The 12,064-nt window shown below is 34.3% G+C and overlaps 1 protein-coding gene across 1 annotated transcript in view; it reads left to right on the top strand.

Annotated features, from left to right (window-relative positions):
- The first annotated feature begins 1,633 nt into the window (after positions 1-1,633).
- The window catches only part of LOC149771256 (protein Wnt-5a-like), a 41,417-nt gene continuing 30,986 nt past the window's right edge, over positions 1,634-12,064 (top strand). Inside the window, exons 1-2 of the mRNA XM_089948675.1 lie at positions 1,634-2,288; positions 8,226-8,488. Of these exons, the coding sequence (XP_089804801.1) occupies positions 2,194-2,288; positions 8,226-8,488 (358 nt within the window). The 5' untranslated portion in view covers positions 1,634-2,193. The remainder of the gene's footprint in view (positions 2,289-8,225; positions 8,489-12,064) is intronic.

Below are 12,064 nucleotides of genomic sequence, written 5' to 3'. Positions count from 1 at the left end.
ATTTTGGGTAAAACTAAAAAAAAAATATAGCTCTTATTGGTTTGCTCAAACTGATGAAATTTCAATAAAAACTTTTACAGATGAACGCATAAAGTAGATTAGTATGGACATGAATGTATTAGTATGTATATAGTGAATCGTTCCATCTGACAATTAACGATATTAATGTTTGCCATCTAAGATTCATGTGAGAAAAAAGGTAATAATTTTGTAGAAACGGAAACAGAGAAAACAGAAACTCCCAAAAAAAAATGGGCGGAAACAATTCAATGTCTTATTCTTATCCGGATGAAGGGGTAATTACACTTATTCCCTAATTGGTTACCTTTTAATTGAACGGAAAGGAACTTGTCACACATTATTTCGGTTCTGTTGTGCAATATCACAGAAAGATTAATGGATAATACAGTTTTACTTTTCCATGCATTTGTCAAATCAAAGCGTGTTACTTTACATATCTTATTAAGGAAATACGACATGTGCCAGTCAGTCTATCTGTTTGATAGAAATATTTAGCGCCTCAAGTGTGAAAACTAATTGTATGGATAAATGTCTACAGTGAACCAGCAAAACAGACATTGTATTTAGACAACAAAAACTATTTTCTTTTATTGTACTTAGACAAATTGATACAGCAAAAGTTAATAATGTGTCACCAGTACTGCCACAGTTACGTGTGCTTCTTTAACGTTACTTCTACTACAAGTTGCTGCTATTTATTTCAAAACTTGCAGGTGCTGTCATTAATGTTGCGGCAGTTGTGACACAAGTATGATTATTATTATTATTAGTAGTAGTAGTAGTAGTAGTACTAGTAGTAGTAGTAGTAGTAGTAATAGTAGTAGTTGTTGTTGTTGTTGTGGGGTTTAACGCCATTTTTCAGCACGATAGGCTATACATGGCGGCCAGTATTAATGGTGGAGGAAGAACCCGGAAAACCCCGGAAAGAACCACCGACCCACGAGAAGCTACTGGCAAGCTTTCTCACATGCCCACATTGGCTGAAAATAGTAGTAGTAGTAGTAGCACTACCAGTACTAGCAGTAGTAGTAATAATAGTAGTAATAGAAGTAGTAGTAGTGGTAGTAGTACCATTATTAGTTTTTGTTGTTCTTGTAGCGAAAAGTTCGATTTTGTGATTTTTGTCTCAATTGCAGTAAATATCATCATCGTGTATTAAACTTCGAAAATAGTTGTGTTGATATCCTTGTAGCAAAACATCACTTACATACATCTAACACCGCTGGGTTGACCACTGAATACAGATACCAAGGTTTCAATATTATATTGTTTCTTTGACGCTTGAAAGAGCGCCTATTGTATAAATTTGCTCTCTTTTTTTAACAAACACCCACCAACACAGTCCCTCTCTCTCTCTCTCTCTCTCTCTCTCTCTCTCTCACACACACACACACACACACACACACACACACATTAAATTGCATTGATTCCCTTTGTTCAGTATTAACCCATTCGCACAATATATATATCATTGAAAAATATAGAAAGATGGTGTAGGCCTATTTGTGCACTCTTCCGGTATCTTAGTGTTTTTATTACAATGCCACTACATACGCTAAAATAGAATGGGCCTTTACACAGTCAGTGCAAACAGATACCTTTTTCTTCGCACAGCATATCTGGTCACAATATTGAAGTGTTGACACGATTGTATACTAGCCACCCCACCATACGTTCCTTTGATCTACAGTACATGCACAGAGTCAATTTGAAAATGTTAATCATTCGTAAAAGGCTGACTGAGCTAGCCAATCAGGAGATGGTCTGGGGCACGCTTCAATCCTTCTACACACGCGGGCGCTGTTTCTATCAATCAAACAAAGCTAGCACTCGACGAGCGATCACACGTATTTTGATAGCTCTCTCCCTATAGCAAAGAGATCTTTTTTTCTCACCAAAAGATGAGTGAATTGTGGAGTATCCAAACTTCGTTTCCATGTTGATTTTTGTTTCAAGAATTTGACCTTTAGATGGCTTTCCTAAATTTGTTTTCGTGAATTTCATACCATGTGCATTTTACCTAAAATGTAGTGTTGGTGCTCCCGTGTAGTGCACACCATACAAAACTAGATTTTCTCTATTCAGTGATGTTGTGGAATACCTAATATTTATTGTGAATACTTTCTTTCCGTGTCAGATACGGAGCATCGTATGGGATGAGTAGCAGTCAAAATGATCAAATTGAAGAAATGCTTGGATTTACAAGTTGTGATTATTCTGATATGGGTTCTACAATCCTTCGTCGTCACCGCAATGGATATGTGGTGGTAAGTGCTTCATCTATCTTAAAGAAGTATATATATATATATATATATATATATATATATATATATATATATATATATATATATATATATATATATATATATATATATATATATATATATATATATATATATATATATATGTATGTATGTATGTATGTATGTATGTATGTATGTATGTACGAGTGTGTGTGTGTGTGTGTGTGAGATGGGGTATCCGCGCGTATATGTGTGCATGCACGCATACTCAGTTCAGAATGTCAGTAAATAACGAACAGCTGCAACCTATGGCAGATATATATATATATATATATATATATATATATATATATATATATATATATATATATATATATATATATTATAACGTTATATAACATGAGTATTAGCTCTTTCTTCCACTACGATATACGCTGAGAGCCAATAAAGTCACGGCAGGGTATTGTATGTAAACACGTGACAAGTAAACTTTTACCCTTAAATGTGAGGCATAATAATTTCATTGATATGTTATTTGAAATAGATTGTTCGTATTTACTGAATAATCTTTCTCCTAATCTTGTTCAAACCACACCGAATCTCACTACTGTAATATCAATCTTACAAAATATATTGTGTATTTAATGTAACTTAAACATCAAAATATAAGTTGCATCGAAAACACTGATGTGGCCAGAAACATTACACATTCTTCGAGGCAAGTACCATTGTCATATCATGAGATTAGTTTTCTAAATCATACAAACTCAATATTTATATTACCCATACAGTTAACAAACAATGTTCTGTTTTCCTACCTCTACGTAGAAAGCAAAGCCAGCTTAACATGCATTCTTTCAGCATGTCATTTATACCTTTGGGGGTAAATTTTTTAATATCAGTTAATTTGATTTAAAATGTACTCGTTAACAGTTCATATTATTAGCATTACCTGACGACATACAGCAGAAAAAATAGTTTTGTGAAACGTTCGGTCACATGTATTTATTAATTGAATGGTGACAAAATGTCGGCAGTAGCCGTGAGAAAGCATATATACGAGGAATTTACGTTACAGCTTTGCATAGACAAGTTCAAAAACGTACCCTTAAGACCACATATTTGTCAACAGGCATGTCGCATACATGATTACCTAACCACATCTGTCAATAAAACATATGCAGAGATGTACAAGGGGTTTCCAAATAAATTCATCAATATGACATATGCGGTTTTGAGTTGACCCGGTTTTTCACCCAAATATTTTCAGATACAGCACTAACCAGATTTGGATTTGACTTGGGCAAATTCACAACTCTATAACGTGCAGTTAGCAAACAATTTTATCCATTAGTGAATTGCTAAAAGACAAATAATAATTATTTTTTTTAAGTTTTAGGAATCGCATGTGGGATTTTCTTACCGTTTTTTTTTTACAATCTTAAAAGCATCAAGGGCTTGCAATTTTACTATCTTCGTTTCTTGAAGATGGTTTATGTCTTAATAGTGACAGACTGTAAAACAGAGTTGATATAGAACAAATTGACACTAGCAACAAAAATTAGAATTGGCATTACTAGACGTTTGGTTATGCCACATTTTCATTTATGACATAAAACAGAACAGAAAAAATAGACCAGCAATTGTCAAGTGCACATCCGTTTTGCACCGGTTTTCGAGCATTGCCTGGGTACAAAATCCACTCAACGGTAACCGCCTTGAGTATGCCTGAAATGGATGAGAAAGTGACCCCTTTATCTTAAAGATATCTGATTGTAATGGACGTAGCTGCTACGTAACCGGTTTTATCTGCGGCAATAAAAGGTGTACTAAAATTGAGTCGCAATGTTTTCAGTCTTTCAAGACAGTATATAAATCGGCTATCGCTGCAAGGAAAACCGATAAAGGAGAAATTTAGACTTTACCTGGGATTAACGGAATATAAAAAATGTTTGAAGAAGAATTTTATGGTTCGTTGCATCACAAAACCATAATGTTTAATGTTTCCAGGTATATCCCTTTCGTTTTATAGGTAATTGTCGGTAATTTTATCCCAGCGACAAAACTTGGTCGCCTAGGGGTAACTTTTGCTTTACTGGAACAGACACAATCAAGGAAAGAATACGGATATAATATAATTTAATGTTTCTTCCTTCCTTCAGTATTCTGAATGATGCCCTTTCGTTTACAGAAAAATGTACAGTTTGAAAAAATCTTTCATATAGAAAATGTTATTTTTTAAATAAATCACTCCATATGTTTTAATAATTTCAAACCGAATCAAATAATATCCCAAAGGCATCGCCTAATTGATTCGTCAAAACTATATTAACAGGATAAATACAGAATAAATAAATAAATATATATATATATATATATATATATATATATATATATATATATATATATATATATATATATATATATATATATATATATATATATATATATATATAATACACACACATCTGAATTACCTGTTTTTGTCTATATACACCTTAGCTATATATTAACGTCACCAAGGTGTTAACTCATGGTTGTGTTATAGGATCTCTGTATTTGACAAGCACCTGTCAAACGATATTTGATATATAACCTTTGTCGACCCGATGCAAATACTTATCTCCGAATGATGACAATTGACATTTCCCCGATATTCTGGAAGGCACACGAACCTACAATCAGCACTTTATCATTTTAGCACTTAGAACTTGGATTTGATATAATGTCTCCATTTTTAAGCAAATGGAAAAATCCTGTGCTCCAGGTTTATATTTAAAATTCAGTACTTTAGAAAGCTTGTGTGAGCTATTAGATAAAATAAACAACTGGAACTAAGCGCGTTACACTTTAACGCGAGGAAGTCAAATAGTTGAGTTGGTCAGGAGCTAATTCTGACTCAAATCCTACACAAACTTGTGTGCCTTGAAAAATCAAACAGACAGAAACTGTCTAAAAATAATTAATATGAAGATATACCCCACACGGAAAAGTGTTAATCTATTTAATCTATTTTTGAACCATGAATAAATTAATTCATTGTTATATCTGTAACGATATGAAAAGTACTGGAACTACGAACTTATTATTCAATAAGTATATTAAAACCCTTTTCTATCACTTTTTTTATTAGTGGTCGAGTCAAGCAGAGTAAATATTTGGATATGTCTCGGATTTCACCTACAAGTGGAGAAGTGCATAGCCTGAAGTAGATAGTCAACACGTTTTTCACACTAGGTTTAGACACGGAGGAACATATCATTTGAAATTATCAATGATGAATGGAAACATAGAACGAAGACTTGGTCTTCGGTTTTGTCCTTTGATACAAATCTAAAACGCTCGAAAGACGGGCTAGATTATATCTAATGGGCTCCTGCAGTGGAAGTGTATTTTAAAGATTTACGGAAAACTATCTCCGGTTTTATTTGCCCATGTAAAAATAATTGTTATTTTCAAACCTTTTCGTTATCATTCAGAAACACGCATATCTGAGTACACTAAATACGAATTTCCTTTTGATCTTTTTATATCAAGACAAGCATATTTCGCATTAGAATAATTTATTGACCACTGCGAGCAATACAGTAATGCATTCACATAATTCATTACAAAGAAATAGTATAAACCATGCATCATATTAGAGATATCAGATATGTTGGCTTCAATACATAGCTATTAAAAATCTTCATTTACACACACACACACACACACACAAATATATATATATATATATATATATATATATATATATATATATATATATATATATATATATATATATATATATATATATATATATATATATATATATATATTCATATTCCTGTATGTGCGTATTCGTAAATAAATAAATAAATGATTAAATAAAACATGCAGATAATCAGTGCACGTAATTAATTTTTTCTTTCAGTTATCAGTGCTGATATCGTGGTATTCTTTAAGTCTGCATTTGCAACACAATTAAGGTCACTGCATGTACTACATCTCACAGATTGGAAACAAACGTTGTCTTTACAAATATAAAGATATCTAAATATTTTAGAAAGGCATCGAATACCATAAATAATTCTTTCCAGTGCGCATAACTTTTGTTTGTCATATTGATAAGTTTTCAAAATTATGCACAAATAGATTAAGAATTAATATTCTTGCAATCCTGATTAACGTGCATCCATATCACTTGCACCGATAATCAATAGAAAATCGAATTCATCCACTGATCTCTCCAACATTTCAGTATTTAAAACAAAATGACTTTTTACCCCTTTAAGTTCATATTGAATAAGGAAATTCAGAATCCTTAACATTTTGAAGGTAGACTCATATATTTGGTATTCTAAAGAAAACGAAAGAAAAAAGTACTTAAATCGAGCCTTACCCAACCAAGCTAGGTGTAGATTGCGCGTGCAAAATAGATGCAAGCAATATGTTCAGTAGTGGGAAATCCTGCATGTTTTCAACTCAGTTGCTTATGTTAATTGTATTTTTGTCCTCAGTATATCGCTAAACAAAGAATCACATCTCTTACTTTTTGACGTGTTCGTGGATGGTATTACGTGGCCTTTCACAACGATTTAAGTAAGTCTGACAGTTTTGAAAATGTGTCGGTAGCTAATGCAAATAAAATCCGTAATGCAATAATAATGTTATGAAGCGAAAAGGCTTAAGAAAGAAGTCTTTGTTTTACGCAATCATATTAAAAATAACCGTGCGAAAATTGAAATCATACTGGATTATGTGAGTTTAAAAATAGGTTTTATGTTACATGAAGTCGGCCACACATGCCGCCATTACTGTACAGTCTCTGTAGTTACATCAACGTTAAGAATGCACCCTTTCTGATATACACTCCTCTTTTACCTGTCACCTGCCACTATTATCCGGTTTACTTGCTCTAGAAAAATGTTATTCATCCAGTATGCAAATAAAGTACCATACAACCCGAGGAACTATCCGCAATCCAAACAGCTTTGTCATTTCTAGAAGGGTAAATCCATAGATTTCTTACCATTCTATAGGAATTTGTTTTGTTGTCATATGTGTTTTGATTTTGAAAGAAAAAATATATACCTCGAGGATGAATGTAGTTTAAGTCGCATCAAAAAATGACAAAGCCCACAAGGAGCGTGGAAAGAAGTGTGTAATTAACCAAAATGGCACAATTTATTCCCTTTAATGGTCGGTAAACTAAGAGGCCCGTTTTACTTTTTAGTTAAATGCGCTGATTAATCTTTTTTCCATTGAGCTTTATAGAGAATTCTCAGGCGAGAAATATTCTCCATCTCGATCTGAACTAAAACTTTGTAATCTTTCTCCTCTGTCACAAAGAGAAAATAAGGAATACAATGCAACTGTCAAGAAAGTGAACACATCATGCACAGTGTCACGTATATATTTGTCAGTCGAGTATCAAGGTCCAATACCGTTGTGGTTAGAAACAATATTTTATGAGCAATGACTTTGCTTACCAATAAAAATGTATTATTCCTAAAGAAGAATAAATTAATCATTTTTTAATTTCTTTCATTTATTTTAAATTTAATTCTGTTTCATTCATCAGCAGATTAGAAAGCAGATATTTGTTAATAAAGCGTTACATGCTGCGAAGCATAGAAACAACAGCTTTTATTTAAACTATTACATGACTTAGAGTCAATGAGTATCCATTTCCGCCTCAAGTGTCCTACCTCATCTATCACACACCTACTACCCCAGCCGTCGTTTCAAGCATTAATGAATTTTCAGTTTGAAATATTTACGGTCGCGACTCAGATCAATAACGATTTTGTTTTAGATAATTTCTCAAGGTGAATTAATTCAAATTCTACTAATTTTCGGACATAATGTTAGTCTCACGACTTAGGAAACGACGGTTAACAAATCGGTTTTTGAAAAGATTTCATTTGTATTATTGTTGGGGTGTTTCATTTGATGATACATTTGTCTCTTCTTTTGCAGGAATCTGGGAGTAGTAGGTGGTGCAGAGGTGTGGAGGAACCAAAAAGTGTATATTCTTGGGGCACAGCCGATGTGTTCGCAGCTCAAAGGACTTTCTCTTGGGCAGACCAAACTGTGTCAAATGTATCATGACCACATGCCCAGCATCGGGCGAGGAGCCCAGCTTGGTATTCGTGAGTGCCAATACCAGTTCCGGTTCCGCCGCTGGAACTGCACAATAATCCAAGGAGATTCCTCCGTTTTTGGGCCAGTTATAGAAATAGGTGATTATTATTTAATTTTAAATTCTCTAATGTTTACTTTTACGTATTAGTTAGCACATTCTTACACGTGGCCTGTCCATTAGCTTAACGCATCAAATCAAGTCAGGCTTACCAGGTGTTTTATAAAATTGTTTTTAGCATTTCTTAATTTTATTACATTGATATCCATCTATAAAAAAAATAAAGGATGAGTCGTTTTAGTATAACAAATTAGTTTAGCCTAACTTACGCCTGCATATCAATGGAGATTGTTTTGGCATGCAACCTCCATCCATCAACGTGGTGCAGAATTAGAAAAACAGTGGCGCTTTAAGCCCATGCTAATATTGGTCTGCCTCAGTCAAATTATAGGAAGGGAGAAAAGCCAAGAGTTTGATGATAACTTTGCGCAACAGTTATGCCATTCCTCACGTGCTTTGCGCGTGCATACATGATATCCGCATTTAGTTTTCCGTTCCTTTGCCAGTGACGTGTAATTTCTATCAATTCATTTTATTTTGACATACATTTATTGCTAACATATATGCAGAGAGAGAGAGAGAGAGAGAGAGAGAGAGAGAGAGAGAGAGAGAGAGATTTGGCTTGGAAAAACACAATATAGTGTCATGTCACAAAACCATTCTCAAGGCATTCTTCAGCACAATGGACCAAATGCAGTGATAAATTACAAATTTTGCGAAAATGAAAATAACTTGATCTTATTTTTATTTTGTTTGAATCGCTTCGTTCCATGCTCTTTAGGTTCCCAACAATAAATGCACCAGATCTGCGCATCATTGTCAAAACACGAGTTGAGGCAGTTGTATTATTAAAAAACTTGTCTTCTTTATCAGTGCAGTTGTTTAAATTCGCAAGTATCATTGAGCCTTAATGTTTTTTTTTCTCCTCGTGTATCGACGTGCACAGTCCATTATCAGATATATCTGAGTTAATGCATTTGTTGCATCCCTGACGATCGTGTAAGCGCCTTTTGCTAACAGACACCAATTCTGGGAGATAACTTCACAGCCAAACCACCAAAAGATTAAGAAATCGGAGACGCCAGAATTAAGACAGGCAAATGAAATGAAAAGAAGAGGTTATCGGAAAGAAAATGTCATACCTAACCGTGTATAACGCTCTTCAACCACAAATAGCGTTGACCCTTATCTGCCGGTGCATAATTCACCAGTAAATAACAGTCTAGCTTGCTGGTTTAAAAACGTAAAGTAGGTTTATAATGTCGACCAACATCTGACGTGATTATAATGACGTAAGATCTGGATGACGTTGTTTGGTGTTGAATGCGTGTTAAACGCCAGAAAAATTCGGAAAAGGACGTGCTTTACTTTCCCGATTGTATCATGATACTAGCCACGATATATTGGGTACTTATACTTTGATTTGTTTAACAACTTCGTTTTATGGATGTTAGAAAACTATCTGAAACTGTAGACACAGTCTTTTTACAGCAATTTGACATGAAAATCAAGCATTTCGAGGACCTGAACAGGGCTTCGGATCACGCCATCTATTATCCCTCCGCTTCTATCTCAATACCATGTTCAACAATGCCTCTCGCGGTATAACTCGGCTGACTGATTCGATCCTTTACATACCCACCCGTCTCCTGTATCCTATAATAGAAATAATACCCTAGACCTGGCTACTTTCTTTGCAGCAACACATTCACTGCGCCAAAATGTGGTTACTGTCAGCATGAATGGATTCAACCGTTTGTAAATAACCTGTCTTTTCTTTGACACTGTACGAACATATGTGCATCAGAAAGACCGCCAATTCGCAAACATTGTTTCTTTCTTTTACCTGTAAGTAATATGAGTTATCGAGTTCATAGTATCGTTATTATTATTATCATGTTTCAATATAAATTCTCTAGTTATCCTCAAACCAACGGTTGCTTTTAATTACCAATTATGCAAGGGTAATTTGAATGGAAGAAACCACAAAACGCATCATTTCAATTTAAAGTCGTAAAGGAAGTTTGGCGTAAACATGTTCGACATCAATTACCAAGCAGAATGTGTTCTTTTAGGCGGTATGCATTTGCAGTTGCTGTCGGTTCACAGGAAAAATGCCATTCGAAAATTCAGTGCGTTCTTTGATTTGTGCGTCTGCAGAGCTCGATATAGTGATAACACACATTGGATTCATCTAATACTGAAGGGCAGGACTAGATGCTTGTGATGACTGGTTGCCGTGATTCGTAAGGGTCGGTGGTTACCCAACCATGACTGGCAGTTTTCCCAGGGCGCTCCGGTTTCCTTCTTTATACAAGTCAATTTACTCAACCGTGCAAGTTTTCAATAATAGCAGGAGTTATAAAAAGTTGTGGGGCCTGCTACGTTTATGTGGTATATAGTTATGCAATGCCGCCATTCAAAAACTGTTTGCTTTCCTTATGCACGGTGACTTAAATAACGCCTTTTGCTAGAAAATAATACGTAGGTCATAATCATTCAAACGTAATTTTAGCAGACATATTCGAAATTGGATAAATCTTGGGTAGCTGCATACTTTTTATCTGGAACCATTCCATTAAAGCAACATAGTCATCACGGGCTGTATATTAAATAATGTGAAATTATTTCATTACGTTATCAAATAAATGTTTCCCTCTGCACCACTGACTTCGGAGCACTGGAGTAATGAAAGCGAATATACTACGTTTGTTCTAAATTCTTGCAAAAATAAACCGATGATGTATATAATGTCTAGATTTACATGTATGCATCACGTGATTTGATCCATTTCGTAATCAGCATGTTTATACCCCACCATCAGAATGCAGTAAACAGTACTAGGTATTTAGCAGTTGTATTCTTTTAATGCAGTGCACGTTTCATTTCTTACTAGATCTTTGATAGTTAAGTTCCAAGCGATAAACATTCTAACATGCCCCGTTATATGGTATGTAGTTGAAGATCAAAACCCAGCTCAAAATCTATCAGTATCACTACGCTATTTTGCTTTCATACATTTATTATTGCCTGTGGTGTTCCGTTATTATCACCCATGATGTACCGTTATTATTATTATCCATGATGTACCGTTGTTATTATTATCCCTGGTGTACCGTTATTATTACCCACGTTGTACCGTTGTTATTATCTTACTGGTCTCGCCTTTGAATGAAGATACTTTCTCTCCCTTTTTCGTTTCACTAATATTGTCAAGATGTTATGTTAAAGGTTTTAAAAGTTTATATCTTCTGCATTCGTGTCTGCGTTCAAAATCATCTTTAGTAGCATGCTGCTATATATCCTATTTTTGTCCCCAGAAATGTGCGTCTTTCCTCCATAAACTTCATAACGCCGTTGACAGGCGAGACACCAAGTCCAGAGGAGATTTGTATTAAGAAACGCAATATGAAGATTAAGTAACACACTATTGTTATGCAATATGCAGATAGAATTGTTTAATGAAATTTAACGAAATCGATATTAATTTGAACATTTTGAATGCAAATATTAGCTTCTTCGGCAACATACATATTTGATGAGTCAGTCTTGATAATTTCCTTAAATAGGTGACGATATTTTCTTCATGAAAGGTATGGCTTTATTTTATCAGAGG

The sequence above is a fragment of the Sinohyriopsis cumingii genome, unplaced genomic scaffold (genome assembly GCF_028554795.1).
Source record: "Sinohyriopsis cumingii isolate HCF-2022 unplaced genomic scaffold, ASM2855479v2 utg002010l, whole genome shotgun sequence".
In the NCBI taxonomy this organism is placed as follows: domain Eukaryota; kingdom Metazoa; phylum Mollusca; class Bivalvia; order Unionida; family Unionidae; genus Sinohyriopsis; species Sinohyriopsis cumingii.
Note: the sequence above shows the minus strand (reverse complement) of the source record. Positions and strands in the feature narration are given on the sequence as shown.